Genomic DNA, 21,243 nt, shown 5'->3' with positions numbered 1-21,243 from the left:
AGATGGACAATGTCACCCAGAAGAGCCACATGTGGAATCCTTCTCTTCCTTCTCTGAAGCCTCACTGAGTAAATCCAGTGAATAACTGAGCTTTTGATCAACTCTTCTCTTTTTGTTCTACGGCTGGAGGTTCCAAACGCGTCTGTAACACAGTCACGCGACTGTTACCTGCGCGGGTTACTCAGATGAGCAGTAGTGTGGTGTGAGCAAGGGATGTTTTCTCTGCCGAGGGTGGAATGCCTTTCAGAATAGGTGTTTACGTTCTTCTTTGTGCTTGCTATACATCATCCAGTGTTTTCCCCTTCATATTGTGATATATCATCTTGTGTTTCATGCTTGAGGTGCCGTGAGAGGAGTGAGTGATGTTATATAACTTAAGCGGAGAATTATCTTCTTATGTTCTAAAAGTGACTGTTGGTTTGATAAAGCAGTTGACTAATTAGTAAATTACCCATTGTTGTTTAAAATACTTGCACTGCAAAATGTAAATGAAAAAAATTTCTCCACTTGTCAGTATGAAAAATGACAATAGCAAAAATAATACATAGGACATCTGCTCTGATTTTTTTTTTAAATTTAAAATGCATTTAAGGCAGATGTTGCAGAATTTGAATGGAGATTGGAGTAGATGGAAGAACAAAACATAGCTGTTTACCTTTTATGAAGTCCCATTTTTATGGTTAACATCACTAGCAATATCTTACTCAGTGCCTGTATTTTTCCACTGTTTGTGTCAGAATGAACTGAGTGTTCTTAAAACTGCTGCTGTGTCAGGATATGGTTTTGATATTTTAAAAAAAATGGTTGACAAGTCAGTATTTTGGGGTATTTTCTGATGAGCTTTCCCTTTGCTCATCCTCTCTTTCCAGGAGAATACATAAAGACATGGAGGCCGCGGTATTTTCTGTTAAAGAACGATGGCACCTTCATTGGCTACAAGGAACGACCGCAGGATGTCGACCAGCGGGAATCACCTTTAAATAACTTCTCAGTAGCTCGTAAGTGTGTTTTACGTGTCCCCTGTCTACTTTGGACATTGATGTCTTCTGGTAGTCGTAGCACTGGTAAGCTGCATCAGTAGCGGTTGAATCTGCCCAGAGCAGTGTATCTAAACACTAAATGTGTTTATTTGAGATGATAAAACCCCCGTGTTTCTCTGGAATGACTGCGCCGTGGAGGTTTGATGCTCTGTTTGCCTTTTTCAGTTTTCTACTATTTTACCAGTCCTGGTTAGAGACTAAAACAGGTTTATTTGTTAATATTTTGTATGTCTGTTATTCAGCAAGTTGCTTTAAAATGAAAATTAACCCAGGCACACATCACGGTACTTGGCAGGTGGCCACAGCCGAAGCGTTTCAGCCTCTGTTCTGCCACTGGATCTGGATTCAAGTGGCACTGACGTAGGTCAAAGTTATTGTTAGCATACAAGAACGTGGAGTGAGCACTCTTTTAATGAGATGCAGTTTTTTCTTAATTTTGAACGCAAACCTGTATTTCTTCTATTAGAGCCAACAAAAAGGTTTGGAAATAATAACATTTCCTAACCTCTGCACTCTGTCCTGTGCAACCGTTTCCGACTTTGCTCAGGTGCTGCAACACAGGATGTGATAGAAGAACCTGAAGATAATTTTCCTTTTCTTGCTCATGTTTTTAACCTTTTTCTGCATACTTCCAGCTTTTATTTTGTCCTGTTCTTAATCTTTCCTGTCTCATGATCTGCCCATGTCTTGTTCTACCACTTAAAGACAGATCGTTGTGGCACCTGTTATTAATAACGATCTGTTCCTGGTGGCTAGTGGAAGGGAAGTTTCTGGCTTTCCCTCTTTGTTATGGGGTAGCTTGAAATACATGGGGTTCATCTTTGTAGCTGACCTTTAAGCAGACAGTTTTATTTTGGGACACCCTGGGCTCAGAATAGGGTTGGGCAACACTAGGAGTTAATGCAAATGTTCTTTTTTTTTCTCCACCAGTAGCAACATATACCTGTTCTGACTGATGATGGGAATAAATAATGGACATGCTGTTGCCTGGTGCCTCTGTGCAGGATGCTAAGAGTGCTTTGGGTTTTTTTGTCTCCTCTTAGAGAATTGTCATAGTGTTTTCATTTCAGTAATGACACGGTACTTTCCTCTTTAGGCTGGTATCTCCTTCTGGATCAAGAAGGTAAAGAAAAGCAGCAGAAAGCCAGTAGTAATTCAGTACTTGGTCTTTAGCCAGAGGCTTTTAACAAATGCACTTTTTGCAGGACTCTTCCGTCCTGTTGCTACTAACTGCAGTACTTAGAATAATTATTTATGGCAGCTCAGTGCTAAGGAGTAAAAAAGGATGTGTCGTTGCCTTCTCTTTGTCCAGATGGCCTTCAAAAAGGGTTAACTTAAATCAGTTTTCACAACAGGAATATGGTGCTGGATTTTGGCAGGTTGAGCCCATCAGTCTTGGCATTTATAGTTAAACAAGTTTGTTACCATGGTATTGCAGCACTGCAAAAAAGATGCAACGAATGCCTGTAGAGTAAGGTGTAGCCCCCAGAAGAGGGATTGTGGGGAGGGTGGTGTGTAGAAGGATGTTCTAGCAATGGCTCTTGCCTGGTGAGCCAGTCAGGAAGGCCTCGAGGATTACGGGGAGGTCTCCTTGCTAAGAGTCATTATTGTGGTTTTGGGCTCACTGAAGCAGCTGTTGCCCCACCAGGATTTAATTTCTCATGTAGGCACTGGCATGCAGTGCTGCCAGCACCTGGAGTGCGGTTCCCTTCTGGGTACCCTCCACACTTGGATCATTTGGATGCGTTTTGCACCACAAGTTTTCCCTCTGAACCTGCTCATTTGGTACTTTCATTTGGGTCTGGAGGAAGGCTCAGGCCAGTGCGCAGCCGTGCACTGCAGAGGCAGCCTGCAGGAGCCTCCTGCCAGTGAAAGGTGGGGAATTCAGCTTAAATGTTTTGTAAAAATTCATCCTTTTTTTTTCCCCCCAAGAGACCATGATTAGCCCTGACTTTTTCATTAATTAGTGAACTAGATTTTTCTTTCTCTCTTGGGTTACTGGGTTTTTTTTAATGAGATGGCAGGCTGTCTGTGTCAGTCTGTTCTTTGGAAGTGGTCCCATGTTTCTGATTAAAATCTTTACCCTCTTCTGCTGTAAAATAATGTTGGCTTTTTAGTCTTTGCAAGTAAAAGGGTTTTTTTTTAATGACTAGGGGACTCTTCTTACTTGTAGTGTAAAATTCATACTAAGTGATTTTGTCAACCCACGAGAGAGAGTTCAGGAGAAAACAGTGAAGGAAGGTAACATCATCAGATTATTTGTCTTTTCCATTAACAGGTATAAAGAAAGTATTAGCAATAAATACAGAGCGTGCTTTTCATGTGCTGACAGTCTCTTCTTTCTCCTACACTATACTTTTCAGTCTGTGAGGTCATACAGCTTTGGTTTATAGCCCCTGCTCCCTGGGTAAAGAGAGGCTCACTGTATTTTAAATACCATTTTCTCCACCTAATTTTCCATTTAAAATAGCCATTTATCTATGTTTGTAATTTAATGATATGTTTAAGGAGTTTATTTCCCCTGGAAGTTACCTATTGGTGATTTACCACAAGTAAAGCTAAACTCCTGAAAGGCGGCGGATCAACATTTTAACTGTGATTTTTGAGCCATGTTTGTGTCTCTCTTCTGTATTTTACTCCTAGTGAGATAGAAGGAATAAAAAAGCCTGTACCTAAATAGTTCTGCTGCAGACACCCTGCAGATAAATAACCAATAGGGCTTGCATTGTAAATCTGCGAGGTAAGTAGCCTTCATACCGATTGTAATCTCGGATTATCATGTATGTCTGCCTATTAGGTTATAAGCCTTTAAAACCATATAGCTGAGGAGAGCAGTATATTGTGAAAAACCACATGGAGAGAGAGGCTATTCCTGTTAGAAAGAAGGGATTATTTCTCTGACTGTCAGAAGGGAGGGTTGACTGTGGTGGTTTTGTTGTACAGTGGAAAACGTAATTGCTCAACAATATGAGTGCTCCTTTTGGGACAGGACTGCGTGTCTGCAGTCAGGCATTTATCACAGGGCATGGGAAGGCCAGAGAGCGGACAGATTTTGTGTCTGCTGTTACAAGGGGCCACCTTGCTCCAGGGCTGTAACTCAGGGCTCCCAGCTCCTCCTCGATTTTGCCATGCTGAGCTGTCTGGGGGCAGATCTATCTGGTGGTGCTAGCAGAAAAGGCCCACTTCAACATTATAGTCCTGTTGCCTTTCCAAAGTTTTATTTATCATTCTCCTTGCCTGATTTACCTTTTTTCTTTTCTCCCCTCCCTGCCCCCCGCCTTCCCCTTCCTTAAAGGAACGGGAAGGATTCTTCCTTCACATTGTTTTAAAGTGTGATGTCATTATATAGGGAGCAGAGTTTGACACTTTCATTGCAAGTAATCTGCCTTTTAGCTTAAGTGCTGCGGAACCAAATATTGTGACATTTTAGAAAGTCACTGGGATAATACTAAGTGTCTTTCAAATACAAAATGGTAATTTACATTTGAATGCCTTGGTGTCTATTCCGGTTAGGAACAATTTCTCTGTCCTACTTACTTTAAAAGACCAAAGGCCAGGAAAGAATCAAGAGGTTCTTTAGAGCAATTTAAATCATTTTTAACAGGCTGCTGTTTAAAGTACTTTCTTTTTTTTTTTTTTTTTTTTTTGTGTGCAAATGGGGAATACTTTTGTTGGCTTGTTTGACAGGAAAACTGTCTTCAAAGCGCGTAAGGGGTCAGTATTTGAAATGTGAATGTTTTCATAGCAGAACCCCCAAACATGCCATGAATCATACCCTATTGTATAGCGTCTGTATCTGTGCTCTGCTGTAGTGGTGCGTGTTGCGGTACATGGTTATGCAAGGCAAGTTTGGTGCTTCTCTTAGCTTGCCAACTACAGTCAAGAGCGCAGAGTCAGTATTAAAAGTAAGAAAAAAACCTGCTGCTTCATCATTTCATTGATAAAATCCATACAACTGTTGTATATGGGGAGAACTAAGTGGTAGTGTCAAACTTCCTGAAACCTATGTGGTACAGCACTTTGGTAAAGTAATTTAGAAAGAAAGCTTTCTGTATTTCTTGATATGTGCTGTTATGATTGAGCAGGGTAATTAGACGGCATATTGTTCACTAAACAAAACACTTCTATGTGACATACTTGAATTATAGTGGTTATTAACTGACAAATCTGTATTATTCATCTTGCTGTATGCCTTAAAGATTGCTGGATCAGCAAGCTTAGCAAATATCAATGGACAGTGCTGATTTAGGGGAAAAGTGGTGATGTTTAATTGGTCCCCTTCTGTGACAGAAAATGCCTTGTGTGGTTTATTACGCTGAAATTAAATGGTTAAAGTTTAGAGTTCATGCCTAGTTTAAATATCTGTGCTGCTACTTCAGAGTACTGCATCTCAGGCTGTAGATGTGAATATAAAGGCTGTTTTAAAGTAAGCAAAACCTCTCAGTGTACTTCATCACGTTGCTCTTTGGGGTAAGTATAGAACAGCTCTGGATTTGCATGAGGTTAGAAATAGCTTAATTTTCTTCTTCGAGTCTTCAGCCAAATTCAGTATCTGTTAGGGCTGCATTGTGCAGGTTCAGAGAGGACAACCCCAGCAGTTGTTAAGCAGGGAAAAACGGGAGACAGAACAAACACCTAAGCACCCAGGCTAAGGTGGACAGTCTGGGAGCAAGAATGCGATCTCTTGCATTGACTGGACTGTGCCAGCTCGTGCAGTTGTGTTCAGCCTTAACTGCCGTTCTGCGAGAAAGGGTGGAAGTAGCTGGAAGGCTGAATACAGCGCTGTGCAAGCACGGCTGCATCGCTCTCTGGAAGTCCTTTAATCTTGGTGAATGAAGGAGTGCCGTTTATCACACTAAAGCCTTTTCATGACTCATTAATAAACTTTCTCTTATCTAATTGCAGTGCTTTAGTAGGATGCAGTATAACCTCAGCATGCTATTAAAGAAAAATTAGATTTTCTTGTCATGGAAAATGCAGTGTTACTCATTGAAAAGCTTATAATTCCAGTAGCAAATGAGGCATGAAATATATTGCCAAAAATACAGCACCCAAAAACACTGGTGGTAAATATTTTATCTTGGTGCTAATTAAGAGCTTGGATTTAAAACTGAGCTTTCTAAATTTTCACAGTAATAAAATTAACTGAACAACACCAGTGTAGCCTTAGTAACGCGCGCTGTCAGGCTGGCTGGGTTCTGTCCTCAACTTGCGCATTGCTGGTGGTGGATGATGTTTGTAGCTCTGGCGATGAGCAGAATTTCTTCATGTCTTCACAGCGCCTTATTCATTTACTTGGAAGTTGATTTAGAACCATAAGACCAAATAATAGCAAACCTGTGGTTTCATTAACTTTTTGTCTTTCTCTCTCCCATCCCCTGCTCGCTTGGTTTCTTAGTCTGACTTTCCTTTCACAGGAGCTGTTTAATCAGCATTATATTTTCTATTAATATAAATCTGAAAAATACAGTGTTTTGGCTTCTGTTGTTATTTCATTGGTTTCCTTTTTGTTTTTCATATCCTGTCTTTTACTATAGCTAGCGTACCCCATAGCTAGCGTACCCCTAATCAGGGGCGTTTTCAGGCCCAAACTTGAAGGATCAACACTTACTATGAAGCTTAAAATAATAGATGCGATTTAAACCAGAAATAAACTAATGCTCATTTCTTATGAAGGAAGCGGTGTTTTTGCATGGAGCCGCACTTCTGTAGGCTTCAGAGGTTGGGCTTAAACGCTGGCGGTGACGGAAGCTGTTAGCTGCGTGTCCGCACAGCATCCGACCGCAACAGCTGTCCGGAAGGCCTTGGACGGGGTCTTTGGGGTGCCTCTGCAGTTTGATGTTCCCTCTAGTGTTTGAGCACTGGAAATGCTGAGTCTGATCTTTATCAGGTCGCAGCAAAATAATCAAACATGCTGTCTAGCAACTCCTTGAAAGCCAAGGGCATGGGTTTATGTTGGGAAAGTCAAAGGGAGGGAACGTGGGGGCTTGGCTTTAGTTTCAGTGGATGTAATTGCTGCATTATCAGCTGACTTTATCCATGTGCTCTGCTCGGGATGACCTTTGGAGTGTAGGACCTGAGTCTGAACGGCTTCTGTGTCATCACATCGCATTTCTACTACCTCTCTGGGCAGACCAAACGTGGAGCCTGTCTGTGCAGAATTTGATTTCGGTGCTGCTTAGATGACTATCTCCCAAGCTATTTATTGGTTTCATCAACACAGTAGATTGTCTCAAGTCTCGTAAAGAAGTACTTGCAGAGATTTCTATGGCTGATTAATTGCAACAGTTTGCTAGATAAGAATAAAGACAAATGATTATTTAAACCTGCTTATGTACCATGACTCTCTCTTCCTTGATTGTGGTAGAGTGCCAGCTGATGAAGACAGAACGACCTAAACCAAACACATTTATCATTAGATGCCTCCAGTGGACCACAGTAATTGAAAGAACATTTCATGTGGAGACTCCAGAGGAGCGGTATGTTTCATTCATATTTAATACATAAACTACTCGCAAAAGCAGATGCAAGTGTTCAGCATTAATAGCGAGTCCTTCGCTGAAGCTCTTATTTATCAGATGATGTACGTCTAGAGTGGAAAGTGACAAAGGATTTTTGAGTGCCTCGGTGTCAGTGCACGTTCCAGTATGAAAGACACCTTAAAGGGGGTTGCAGAGAGTGGGTTTTTTCATATTTGTAAATGAAATGTTGCTAGGTTGGATACGCAAAATGGACAGGTGCAGGTGTGTACATGGGTAGCTATTTCTGGAAACCCAGGGTTCATTTCTCACTGGAAATATTGTGGTATGTGAAATGAAGTGTTTCTGACCTGGGAGTTTCTGGAAGGATGAGCATATGTGAAATGGTGATTTGGGCCGAGTTGAGTTGTACCAAATTGCTGACCTTTTAAAGTCTCTTTAGACACCTTGTTTTTAAAGGAAAAAAGTTGTATCATTGCTGATTGCTAATGTGTTATGTAAATGAGATAATAAAGGTGATAGTTATCTGCTGCAGGTGCAGATTCCTGTTTCAGCTGTTAGGAAGCAAAGCTAAGAGCATGCATCCTGTGCTCTCATCATTGGAGAATCGATCTCCTACCTCCTGAGAGAACAGTTTTCCAGCACAGCTATTCTACAGCTACAGAGTATTTAAATATTTACTTGCTCTTCAGGAACTGAACTTAAATTATTCCAATATCATTGCCCATGGGGAAGGAGTGTTTTAAAACCCTTGTCCTCCCCAGATGCGCTACTGGCACATGTTTATTTTTAAGATCAGCAAATTCTACCTAACATTCTTTGCCTTTTTCTTTAGTAGCCTCTTTGTGCACAGATTTAAAGAATGGTTCCTGTTTGTTGCTTTTGATTCTATGACAATGATCAGAAGAAGGTGAAATCAAATTAAAAGCAAATTAAAATAAACTGGTCCTTGTTTCTTTTAGTAGCTTTGTGGTCAGTGACCCTAAAGGGAGTGAATAAGAGTTTCCACTTGGGGGAAGATTGTATTTCAGCCTTGTTTGTTCCCTCCTAGCCAATTAAGTCAGCTTTGTGACACTTCAGGGCTCGCAGTGTTGGTCATCTCTGTTGTGTATGCTTGAGACCTAAAAGCTGAGGGTGAAATTCTGGTCTCCCAGAAATCAAAGATACTCACCTCAGGAGGGCCAGCACTTCCACTAAGTCAGTAACAAATCTTGAAAGAAACAGAAAGGTAGATATGCCTTTAGCTTTCTCTGTGTCTTTAAAACCAACATTTATTTTGTGAGAGAGATGGACAGATAAAAATACAGAAGAAAAAGTTCTTTTTGTAATAGTTCTGAATATGAAAAATGACTAGTAAATACAGGAATGTGTTTGTGATTGTCGTGGAGTTGTTCAGCAGTGGCTACTTCTGTTCCTGCTGTAGTAGCAAAGTATTTTACCTGGGTAAAGAGTGTAGCCAGTGCCCAAAAAATACATCCCATTCCTTACAGGTATGAAAGCTAGTAAACCATGGTAAATTCACATAGCCCACTGTCTTCAGTGTCTTCAGCTCCTCTATGACTTAACGCCCATCCCAAAACCCTGTAAGCCCTTATGAGTTGTATGCTTTATCTTCAGTAAATTTGTAGTGAAATGAAGGGAAGAACTTCCACTTCAGTAGTTCCCAATGGTGTGAAATTTTCCGAAGGACACTGGGGTGGAAGTGGTGTCCACAGGAGTCGAGGAGGTCAGTGTTGGAGCACCCACTGCTGAAACAGCTGTGGAAAATTTATTGTAACCAAAACCTGTGGCCAAGATAAAGTATCGCTGCTTTTGCTGACATTCTGCTAAACTTTACACAGGAATTGCTGTACTTCTGTCATCATCTTCACAACAGAGGAGTAACTTAAGTATCCTGGGTTGTAATACCTTCTCCTAGAACACCTCTTGGCATTAAAATTTGGGACATGTGTGCAAAGAGGTGGCATAGTGCGCTCAGCAGTTGGATGCAAGTGTTTCAGTGCACCATAGGAATGGAGAAGCTGTGTTTAATTGCTGTGTGCTGCATGGGAGCCTCTTTGGTTTTGGCAAGTCTGGTTTTGTTATGTAAGTCTCTGGATCACCAGGTTGTATCTCAGAGCTGCTGACTGAATGCGGATTAGAAATCCGGTTGTATGAAAAGCCTTATATTGCATCCAGACTTCAGTTACCTCTGGTTTCTAGTATGATTAATGAAGATATATGTTAAAAGTGCTCTTAAAATGCATTTTTACAGTGCTTGAAAATGCACATAGTTCATTGTATGTTGCAGTGATTCATCAGAGAGTATTTGTTGCTCTGGATTCCTTGGTGACCCTTGCCATGGCAGACAGCAATCTAAAGTCACAAATAACAAATGACTTCGCTTGTATTTCGCCAGGGAAGAATGGACAAAAGCCATCCAAACAGTAGCAGACAGCCTCAAGAAACAAGAGGAAGAGATGATGGATTTCAGATCTGGCTCTCCCAGTGATAATTCAGGTGCTGAAGAAATGGAAGTTTCTATGACAAAGCCAAAACACAAAGTGGTAAGTGAGCATAGCAGAAGTAACTATTAGGTCTTCTTGAACACAGACAAGGAATAGCCATCAAGATACACCTTTGCCCACAACAATTACGCAGTTGGTTGTAGATGCAGCTTCTGGAGGAAACAGTTGTCTGAGCTGAGCAGGTACCAGGCAAAGTCTGTCTGGGTCCACCGGAGCTCTGAGTTCAGATGTCCTTACTGGATGGCTTTCAAGGCCAGCTCAGGTCTGGATGTGGGTTGCCTGCCTTCCTGTGGTACAGAGCCTGAACTCATAGCTTCTGCTGGACCGTGGGACTGTGCAAGCTCTTTGCAGGCTGGTGCAAAGATATTGCAGTAGACTTGCGGGATTTAGGGTGGGTCCAGTGGTTTATTTGCTCTGGATTAAGGGTTTAGGCAAACTCCCAGACAGCCGCTGCAGTGGCTGCAGTGAGGATAACCAAGGTTACTATTGGCATCCTGGCATCAACTGTATTGAACACTTAGCAGAAGGAGCTTCGTAGGGAGCTCTAGGGAAGAATATGGAGGAAGTTTGCTGTTGAGAGCATCTTAAATTTTTCCCCAACCGAGGCTGCAGTAGCCTTTGGCTGTGTAAGTCTTACTATTACCATGTTGGTCATGGTCATTGATGTGACAGTGCAGACTATCCTCAGCCTGCGATAGATTCTGATCTTCCCCAGCACCTTTCCTAATGGCAAAAGAAAGAAGAGCGAATGGCTAATCCATGAGGAAGTTGTTTTGGTGCTGTTCAATGAAGCACAAGAAAGCTGGTCCCCTAGAGAGGTGGGGAACATCAGAAAAGAAGGTATGGTTTAGTCCCTGGAGTCAGAGCAACATGTGCCTTTTAGTGAATGTCTGCACTGACAAAGTGATCAAAATGTCTATGGATTAATAATATGTTGAGTGGTATTTGCACAGTTGAGTCACATGAAAAAATGTTCTGTTAATTGAAAGCTTATGGTTTTCCCTGAACAGTTGGTTTGATTATCTTTGGGAGTGTACTGATACTCATTTTTATGGAAGAAGCATTTCTGCCTCTGAATTCTACTAAGCCAAAGGATTAAAAAACCCCATATGCAATGTGTTCTGACGCTAATGAGAAATTCTAGTCTGAGATTGGTATACATGTTGTTAGTTCATGTAATTCAGTTCTTGTTTATCTGTATCATTAACAGACCATGAATGAGTTTGAATACCTAAAACTACTGGGAAAAGGCACTTTTGGAAAGGTCATTTTAGTTAAAGAAAAAGCAACCGGACGGTATTATGCCATGAAAATTCTGAAGAAGGAAGTTATTGTAGCAAAGGTGAGTAGGTGGGAAACTTGAAAAATGTGGTTCACCCTAGATACAGCCTTTGGGAAAGTCATACCAAGGATTCTCTGAGTACTTGTAAACAACTTCTCCGTTAGTGTTTGAAATGGATCCATCATCTGGGGAATCACTTGGCCAATTTCCTTCTGCTTGTGTTCCAGGATGAAGTAGCGCACACGCTGACCGAAAACCGCGTTTTACAGAACTCGCGGCATCCATTCTTGACAGTAAGCGTTTCTCCCTCCGCTGAGCGTAGCTTGATGTCTTGACAACCAAGACATTCCTTGTATTTTGTTATTTATATAATACATCTGAGACATGTTTTCAGAGCAGCTGTGTATTTCTGTACCCTTCCATTTCTGGGAAGCACAAATTAAAATGCTTTTTTAAGTCTTCTGATTCTTGCAGAGCAGGTCCTCAGTACCTCTTGAAGACAGTGTTTCAGGGTGTGGTTTGACTTTATGGCTCACTCATGTAATGGATTGCTATCTCTGAGAGAAGTATCTCTTTTCCTTGTCCTCCAAATACTTGGTCTACCCTTTGTAGCAGAGATCACGGTGACCCTGATCTTGTGACATACAAGTTCAGGAAGATACACTGGGGAAAAAACCCTTCAATTTTGCCTTTCTTTGTTGTTTGGGTGGGTTTTTTTTAAGCTCCCAGAAGCAGCTCACTATAGAAACAGAGCATTGGTAATGCCAGCCAAAGGATAGTGGTGGTGGGGTGGGACAGGGAAGAGCAGGACTGTGCTTTATCCACCGCTTTCCTTTTGGATTGGCTTAGCTGTACAAGCAAAGCATACTCTCAGATCTCAAGCGCCAGCAGGCTCTCTGGGTTGAGTTCAGATACTGAAGTTCCACCTCAAGACTCTGTTTCCTGTATTTATTACAAGTTGGCTCTGGGTTGTTCCAGCCGTTTAAGCACTCCGAGACCTGTGTAGGATCCCGGTTGTTTCCTTTGTCCAGGTACATGAGGGCTTAACTGGAATTTAGACTTCTGAGCGTGGCCTCTGGAAGTAAATACTAGCTGTATTGGGTATAATCCTTAAATGTGTGTTGACATGTCTAAAACCTGACCCTCCCTCTCTCTGCAAAAATATGACGGGTTTATAAATGCCACCCCTAGTAATGAAGATGATGATAGCATATGCGGTGTTTTCTTTTTAATGCTTTCATAAACCCAAATATCTAAAGCAAGGGCTGTCTTGCGAAGTCAGCTACAAGACTGGGTTATGACCAAGAAAATTAAGACTGTGGCGAACAAGTCGATGTTACTCTCGCCACAGGAATACATGTGACAGGACTGTACAAAGGCACCTTGTGATGCTTCAACACACCCTCCATCCGGTCTGTTTTTGTGAATTGCTTGCAAATTGATATTGACAGCATTGCTTAATCCTCTGGCAGGCTGTCAACAGGGAGCAGTTGCAGGGACCAGGGGGCTGATGTGCGTGAATATATACGTGTTTCATGTAAGAGGGCTTGTAGCCAGCACGGTAAAACCTTGTGCTTGGGGGTTTGGTTGTGACCTCTTGTCTGTGATATGAAACTGTGGGAGCTTGTGGCCCGGGGAGGAAAGTTCAGAGTCACTCTTGCTGCATTTCGTATCACTGTTACTGGGCCAGGGCTTTGTTCTGCAAGGGATTGTTTTAATGTTTTATTAAATTTATTTAATGAAGTAAGTTGGCAGTGGATCAGTCCTCAGCTGCAAGAGGGAAGTCTAAGTATTGTGTAAGATCCAAGTACAAAAAGTCCACATATCTATGTGTCTGAAAATCTATTAAAAATGCTTTTATAACTGTCAGTGTGATCCCTCTTCTAAGTTTTGATTTAAATCTCTTTCAGGCCTTAAAGTATTCCTTTCAGACACACGATCGCTTGTGTTTTGTTATGGAGTATGCTAATGGAGGGGAGGTAAGGGGACTGTAATAATGTTCAATGCTTTAGGATTTTTCTGTACTACTATGAATTCTGCTTGACATTATTTAGCTAAGGTCCATGTTTGCAATTCTAATTAATGCAAGTTGTCCCAGTTATTTAAACCTGCAAACAGCTCTGTTTAATACATGGAATAAAGACCCTTAATTTTCTTAACTCCATTTTTAGATAATAGGTTTTGGGTGTAGGTTCATGTTTTACATGACATCAACGTATTGTAGTCTGACATCTAGTAATTCAAGAAGGCAGGGTTGCTTTCTAGTTGCTCTTCAGCCAACTTTTAACCCTTTTTAATGAATATTGTGGGCACACATTACTTCAGAGAGAACCAGAAGCAGCAAACTACTGCTCGACAGTCAGGAAGGAAAAATTGGAATATTAACATGTGTCTCAATCATGCATTAAGCTGTAGTTGTAGTATGTAATTGTAGTTCAATCAAAATGGGCTGTCATAATTTTCTGTACATACAAGAATTTGCAGCACCCAAACTGGTTATCAGTGTGCATCTGTGAACATGAGAGGTAATTGTCTAGCTGTTTAATTGAACACATTTGGGAACACAGCTGGGGGAGGATGGGAAGGGGTTTTCTCTTAGGTAATACTGCATTTTGAGCAGGATGGCCTGCCAAGTGCAAGACATAACTCAGAAATTTGCAATCTGAAGGTAACATGTTATTGTCCTTGTAGCTGTTTTTCCATCTGTCAAGAGAGCGTGTCTTTTCTGAAGACCGGGCTCGGTTTTATGGAGCTGAGATTGTTTCAGCACTGGATTACCTGCATTCAGAGAAGAATGTGGTGTATAGGGATTTGAAGGTACGTAGAAAAATAATTTCATAGGCTCTTTGGTTTTGGATTTGTTTGTTAGTCACAAACGCAAATGGGTCTGGTCTGTAAGAAAGCCTTTGCTGACTGGACTTTAACATAACAGTTACTGCAGCTGTTGGACCTGACTTTACAGGATGTCTAAACACTTCTATAAGAGGTTGTATAATGCATTTATCAGGACCCTGGCAGCGTTTCAGAGAATATGAAGGGGTACTGAGCTACATGGGTTGCATTTTCACTTGTCTGCCTGTGTTCTGAGAGAAACCTTAGTGGCCCTTCTGCATGGTGGAACATAATCCTGGGATCTTTATTCCAGGTCTTATCAGATAGATGCAAATTCATACTGTGTGGATGTTGTGTTTCCTCACAGTGTGCTGTGGAGCACTATCTTCCTGGTACCTGCTTGCAGTTAGAAAATGGGATAAGCTTCAAGTTGCTCATTTGCTTGGTGAGCAGAGAAGGGGAAAGAAAAAAAACAACCACCAAACAAGAAAACTCAGGGCAAACAAATCTGGGACATTCCTGAGGAAGATGCAACAGTAACACTTCTCAGGGGAAAAAATGCTTTCAAGAGGGGATGAGGAGATACTGGTAGTTCATTTAGGAGCAATCAAAAATGAAGCATGCAGTGTAACGTTTTCAGGCTACGTCAATGCCATTTTGGGATTTTGTCTGTCATATTACCATGATTCTTTTGAAAGTGCACTTCATTTCATACACGGGAAACTGTGCTGAAATTTGGATGGCTTTCTCAAAAATGAGTGGCACAGCCTACGTTGAATACTGTGTTCTGAGTAAACGTATAAAGTGACGCAGATGTCAAGGATCTCTGTGGAAGTGGTTCCTTAGCCTTGCATTTGACTGTTTTGTTTCATTTGCTATTCTTTACTGGTACAGAATATTTCATAAGATCACTTAGAGTAAAAGCAGGGATGAAGTTGGCAGGGGGTGGGGGGGAGGAAATACCTAATGGGTTTTTAAAAGAATTAGTGTTGCTGGTGTTAATGTCGTAGAAGCGTAATTATGTCTACATTCTGCATTCTTCCTGTATATAATATTGGTTACCCAAAAATTGCAAATTGGTTACCTAACATTCCCTAAAGAACTAAGGAAAGTGATATAAATGTGTATTTACATCACGCTACTGTGGTTCTGACCCCAGTGAGAACCTGGTTGAAAACTCATGTGCAGCAATTCACGCCTTTCACTGACGTGCTCAGGAGCTGTGTATGTTTTATGTAGTGGCGTAATTCATTTGGATTTTCTTCTTCTCAGTTGGAAAATCTTATGCTGGATAAAGATGGACACATAAAAATAACAGATTTTGGACTATGTAAAGAAGGCATCAAGGATGGAGCAACAATGAAGACTTTCTGTGGCACTCCAGAGTACCTTGCACCAGAGGTATGTTTATGCTGGCTATTAATTATCTTCTTAAATGCCATCTGTGACAGCAGTGGCGATACAGAGTAAGTCCTGGGCCATAACGTGTTCATACAGTAACTGCTGTTACATAACAGCATGTACTGAGGATCTTTCACTCATCATGTTCTGGAACATATCTTTAGCATGAAGATACCTTCAGTATAAAGATAGGTGATAATTTTGGGGCAGGGTGGTATTTGCCTTCCACTTTAGGGAATATTCATGTTTTACTGGAACAGTGCTTGCTGCTTGTATCAGAAATCTGATTTTAAAAAAACACCTTTAAATCACTTCAATTACTACTTGATGGGTTGGTGATTGTTTTGTAATTTGTTTGCTGTGCGTTGGCCTGTTTGAAAGCTATCAACAGGACTTTGCTTAGGAAGGAAAATTATTTTGAAGATGGTATAAGGTGACGTGTTTTCAGAAACAGGACAGACCAAGCTTTTCCTGCAATATTTAGCATGGTACACAATACAAGTGCTGACTGCTTTGTGACTGTTAGAGCACGAGATGTTTCTCGGCGTTAATTTGAACTTGCCAGTTTCAGAGGAAGTAAATCCAGGCCAGGGAATCTCAGGCCCCAAACTGCATGTTTTGGGGATTTTCTGCCTTTTTAAAGTGTAAAATGCAAATGTGTGCTTGGAACTTTCATCCTTGAAACACTCCTTGTGAGAGTTGTGCAACACAGGTGGTGTTACAGCTGTGAGTTACTTAGGGGCAGATCAAAAGTGAAATGGTGTGATAGAGCATGTGTGTATACACGGTATGTTGCAGGCAGACGCTAGTTCTCCCTGCCCACGCTCCGAGCTGTCTGGAAGCAGACTCGCTGTATTAGTGATGCGGTGTGCCTTGCAGAAGGGCTGACTGCCTTCCAGCGGGTGCTTGGCTACCCGTGGCATTAAGGCTTCCATCCAGCGCGGAGCACAGGCAGAAGCAAGTCTTGGGCTGCCGGCAGACTACGTATTGTTGGCACAGCCAGGCTGTAGCCTTTCTCTGAGGTGGGAGACTTGGGCACTGCAAACCTTTCTTGAGCTGAAGTACACAGAAGTACGGAGAACCACAGTGGAGGAGGAGATTTCTACTGAGAGCCGATGTCTGTTGCTGATCAGTGCTTTTGTGCCCTCTGCTTGCATAGCCGTGGCAGCATGCTCGTGGCTTTTGTTTGGGCCTTGGGTTGGTTTTTTAACTCCCAGCTGCTGTCAAGGGCCTCCAGTGTCTTCGTAATAATGAAGAACGTGGGCACCTGTCGAAGTAGCTTGCAGCAAGGAGGTGGAGCCAGTCTCATGATAGCTGCCAGCTCTCCATGGGTCACCAGAAGTCTTCAGTGAATCTAAATTGGGGTCCGTGCACCACAATTTCAGATTTACTGATGCAAGGAGTAATTAGCAGCATGACAGTGTGTTTATTATTCATAAACATGGCTTTTATTTTAGCTTCCCTCTTTAAAATCAATTGCTGAATGTCAGTTTCTCATCAAGGATTTTATGAGGAGACAAAAAACATTTATTAGTTTGGGTCTATTTTTTCCTGAGTTGTAATGTGGGGATTCCTCATGCCAGCGTTAACGTGGTTCTTCCCGTTACATTATTTGCTATTATTTTTCTTTTTAATATTTATGATGAGTTGGCTCATCCACAGCCCTGAACGACAAATCCTTTTGATTATCCCAGCTCTCCCCCTTACTTACAAACCCCATCTGTGAGTTGGAGTGTTACATTCAGGAGGCTCTTGTCGTCTGGTCGATAGCGTGCAAAAGTTCTGGAAATCGTGTGCGAGTGATGCTGCGTCCGTTTAAGGTCATACACCCTTAGAAGCAGGGGTCTCCATCTTCTTGTCTGCATTTGTAACCGGAGTCCAGCGTAGCGGCGTGTTGGTACAGTTGTTGCAGCGTCGGTTTTAGGTTCATACTGGAATCTCATGCATGGATGACAGTGACTGAGCCATGTCAGCTTTGATGTGTCAGATGCACTGATGGTTGTGATGTTTACAGCTGTTGTGCCTGCTCTCTCCAATTCCATCTCACAACAGCCTAAAGCTGCTTGTTAGGAAATGATGATCCTTTAGTTTAAGTGAAAGCACCTTCCCCAGCTATCCTGCGTGTTGCAATAAATCATGGATGAGTGCAATACATTTTTGTTACAGGGGTTTTTTGATACTAACACGATTGCCCTGTTTTGTGCAATCACAGACACAAGTGTATGCTGCTTGTGATCAAGAACTTTGAAGAAATAAGCATTTTATATTCTGTTTGGAATTAATGGAGGTGAAGGCAGGAGTTGCAGTTAGTAATCTACATTATAGTTGAGTATTAATACGCTTACTGAAGTACTACTTGAAGTGTTTGCTGCGTTTGGAAAGCACCTGCAGCATTTATTACATACGCAACAAAGGCCTCTGGTTTAGCTTTTCTTTCAGTCCCCTCCTATCGCATTGCCTGAAGCCGTTGAAGTAACAAAAGTAAAAATTGGAGGCCCCATGACCGTTTTATTTTGGGTAACCCAAGTGTAGAGCAGCGTGAACAGGAAGCGCTTACTGGACGGGGTGACTCAGAGAGCGGGAACCGTGTTGTCACACTATCTCCTGTGAGCTGAAGGGTCGCGATGCCTCGGGAAGGACGGGGCCGGCTCCTGGAATCCTGTCCGGCCGGCAGCTGTGCCGGCCGTATACAGTGGGCCGGCCGTATACATAGACGGGGCAGCTGCACAGCCAGCTGTCGTTTGGTGTGAATCATACGGCAGGGATGCTGTAAATAGACCAACGTGGGGTAATCTAATACCTGGCAGCCTTTTGATTTTTACTGCAGGCCCTTTCCCTTGTCCAGACAATTAAGGGGAATAATTAGTGAATAAAGAAGGGCAGAGTGCAAACAGTTGTTACGTGGAGTGTCTCGGCTACTGTTCTGTATGCACCATCCTCATCAGGGTTTGTAAGAGTTTCAGATCCTGCTTTCGTTAAACTTTCATCGACTTCGTTTGGCTCTTTCACCCTTTTGAGTGTAAAGAATTCTGAATGGTAGCAATGTAAAGCTCACACAGACACCACGCAACAAGAAAACACGATGGTGGTGCGGTCGTGGTTTGCGCTCTCAGCAAGAGTAAGCACCTCAGTGCAGACCTGTGAGAAGAGTCAAGATGACAACTAAAACCTGAGGACAGGGTTGGAACATGAGACTGTTGGTGTCAGCTACAGACAACTGCGTAGGAGACACAGAGTCTAGAGAAGCCCTCGTAACATCCAGTCCACGAGCCCCAAAACACTCCCTGCTCCCTTCAGCGGCCCTGAGCACAGAAGATCAGAAGCGCACTGCGACAGCAAGCTGGGGAGCGCTGCCGGAGTCCCGAGCACCCGCACCAGCCGCGACTTTGTTAGGTAGAAGCACCCAGGGAAGGGCAAAACGATCTGTGCTGGGCTCCTGCCGCTGTGAGGCCACAGAAGTGCACCCCGCCAACAATTCCTGGGTTTGCAGCCCTCTAAGCAGAGGAAGAAGAGCCGGAGTTAGTGAGAAAGTCCCTTTGGAGGGGGGCAGGGGAGAGGAAGGGAAATGTTTCCAGACAATTTGGCTGATGTTCTACGGCCTTACAGCTGGTCAAATGTTAGGAGTGGTGTTCTGGCTCTTAGTGTTTAATGTAGATTAGTCATTTAGTATTAGTGGGTGGCCTCCTAGGGTGTGCAGAACCACTCTGGGGGGGGTGCACGTTGACGTGAAGACATGGGGAAGTTTGGCTTGTTGCTTGTGAAGTAACAGGTTGACAGTTGACAGTCTTCTCTCTTCTCCCCATCCTGGCTCTTCGGTGGTTTGGGGTTTTTCTAAAAAAACTTGGATCCTGTTTGGAACAGTTTGTGATGAATAAGTGAGAATTTAACAGTTGGCTCTGTAACGTGAGAACAGTTCTCAGCCTTTGGGCTTTCAGTGGTTGTGACCATAATGTGAGGAAGGGTGGGAGGAAGAAGAGAAGGAAGCTGCTATAACGTACCCGCTGCCTCCTTTCCCCCTCCTGCTCACCTAGCGCGGTGAGCATAGATTGCCAGTTCCTTTCAAATGGGTCTTCTGCAAATCCTCCACTGGCATATTCAGCTGTGACACATGAAAAGATGAACTTGCCTCGAGTTCCATGTTCGTGCCTGGTTTGGGAATGCCTTCTAAAACCCTTTCCTTACCTTTCTGCAGGTGCTGGAAGATAATGACTATGGCCGTGCGGTGGACTGGTGGGGTTTAGGAGTTGTGATGTACGAAATGATGTGTGGCCGGCTGCCCTTCTACAATCAGGACCACGAAAAGCTCTTTGAACTCATCCTTATGGAGGAGATTAGATTTCCACGCACTTTGTCACCTGAAGCAAAATCTCTCTTGTCAGGTTTGCTGAAGAAAGATCCTAAGCAAAGGTGAGAGTGTTCCTTAATAGTTGCACTTTTTAAGCACTCATGCCCTCAAAAAAAGGAAAAAAAAATCCTGTTAAAGGTTTCACAGAGAAGTTAATAATTGCATTATGCAGACGTGTCTGTGAAAGGGAACGATCTTTCAGACAGGTGACTTACAAGTGACTGTTGCTGTGCTGCCATATGAAAAGCCCCTATCGCCATCTCCTAATCCATTCAAAATGATCATCCACCCAGATGCAGCAAGTGGACCTGCACGTTTTTGTTTTGACTTTTGACGTGAGGCGACGCCGCAAATAGCGACATGAAGCACCTTTGGTGATCAGAAGGCTCAGACTGTGGTGGCTGCCATGAATGCAGAACTATAGCCTGGGACAGAGCAACTTAACTCTGCTTTAACCTGCAGCTTAACTATAGCCATAACGAATCCAGTGGCTGCTGTGGGCCGTATGCTGCTCTGCAGCAAGTGCTTTTACCTCCTGTCCCAGTTCAAGCTGCTGTCCTTTTTCTGAATTTTCAGTTAAATATGTACCAGGGATTTAGCATCCTGCTTTGGACAGTAGGTGGTGGTGTTTGTACCATGTTTGTGGTGGAGTTTATACCATTCTTAATCTTAATTTTCTCTTTTTTTTTTTTTTTGGGTGGTTTTATTTCTTTTTTTTGCTCTGCTGTATTATTTAAAAAATAACCCTTGATTTAGAAACAGGGAAAAAAAACCCCAAACACCCAAAACAAAACAAAAAAAACCCCAAACTCTTAATGGCTAACAAACAGAAAATAGAACAAGATCCAAAAAGGATGTTGACCTTCACACAGAGATAAACATCAGTTTAAAAACCCGCCATCTTGTCAACCCAGACATTTTTAAAACAAACAATATTGTGACACTGCCCCTGATCTCCTGTTGTGAACCGTCCACCATAAATGGGTCCCACATAGGAAATCTTTCATGTGAGATGCAAGCAGAGTATTCCGGTTTGCTTTCTGATGTTTGTTTAGTCTGCGTGGGCGCGTGCACATAGCAGGAAAATGGGTTTTGCCAGTACATGGATACTTGTAGCACGGAGTTTTGTCATCACTGTAGGCTGTTTCCTTTGCTGTTTTCAAAGGAAAATCCTGTTTGAGAGGTCTTGTAATGCAAATGCACAGTTTGTACTCCTGGAGGATTCAACCTAGTGGTGACATGGAGAACTGGGAGCAATTGGAGGCAGGAACACGTACAGCCTTGTAGTGGGTGGCAGCAGCTGCACACCCTTCCTGAACCTGTCGGGAGCTGCACCGGGACCTCCAGGAGAAGGTTG

General features: G+C 42.6%; 1 protein-coding gene across 1 annotated transcript; it reads left to right on the top strand.

Annotated features, from left to right (window-relative positions):
• Positions 1 to 871: 871 nt before the first annotated feature.
• Positions 872 to 19,952, top strand: LOC104509446 (RAC-alpha serine/threonine-protein kinase). The gene is made up of 9 exons (XM_010151386.1): positions 872 to 998; positions 7,408 to 7,519; positions 9,918 to 10,065; positions 11,237 to 11,368; positions 11,536 to 11,601; positions 13,219 to 13,287; positions 14,000 to 14,125; positions 15,413 to 15,541; positions 19,734 to 19,952. The coding sequence occupies exons 2-9, from the start codon at positions 7,419 to 7,421 to the stop codon at positions 19,950 to 19,952; spliced, it is 990 nt and encodes a 329-aa protein (XP_010149688.1). The 5' UTR covers positions 872 to 998; positions 7,408 to 7,418.
• Positions 19,953 to 21,243: the final 1,291 nt, after the last annotated feature.

The sequence above is a fragment of the Eurypyga helias genome, unplaced genomic scaffold (genome assembly GCF_000690775.1).
Source record: "Eurypyga helias isolate BGI_N326 unplaced genomic scaffold, ASM69077v1 scaffold11745, whole genome shotgun sequence".
Lineage (NCBI taxonomy): Eukaryota > Metazoa > Chordata > Aves > Eurypygiformes > Eurypygidae > Eurypyga > Eurypyga helias.
This window is presented reverse-complemented; position numbering and strand designations above follow the sequence as displayed.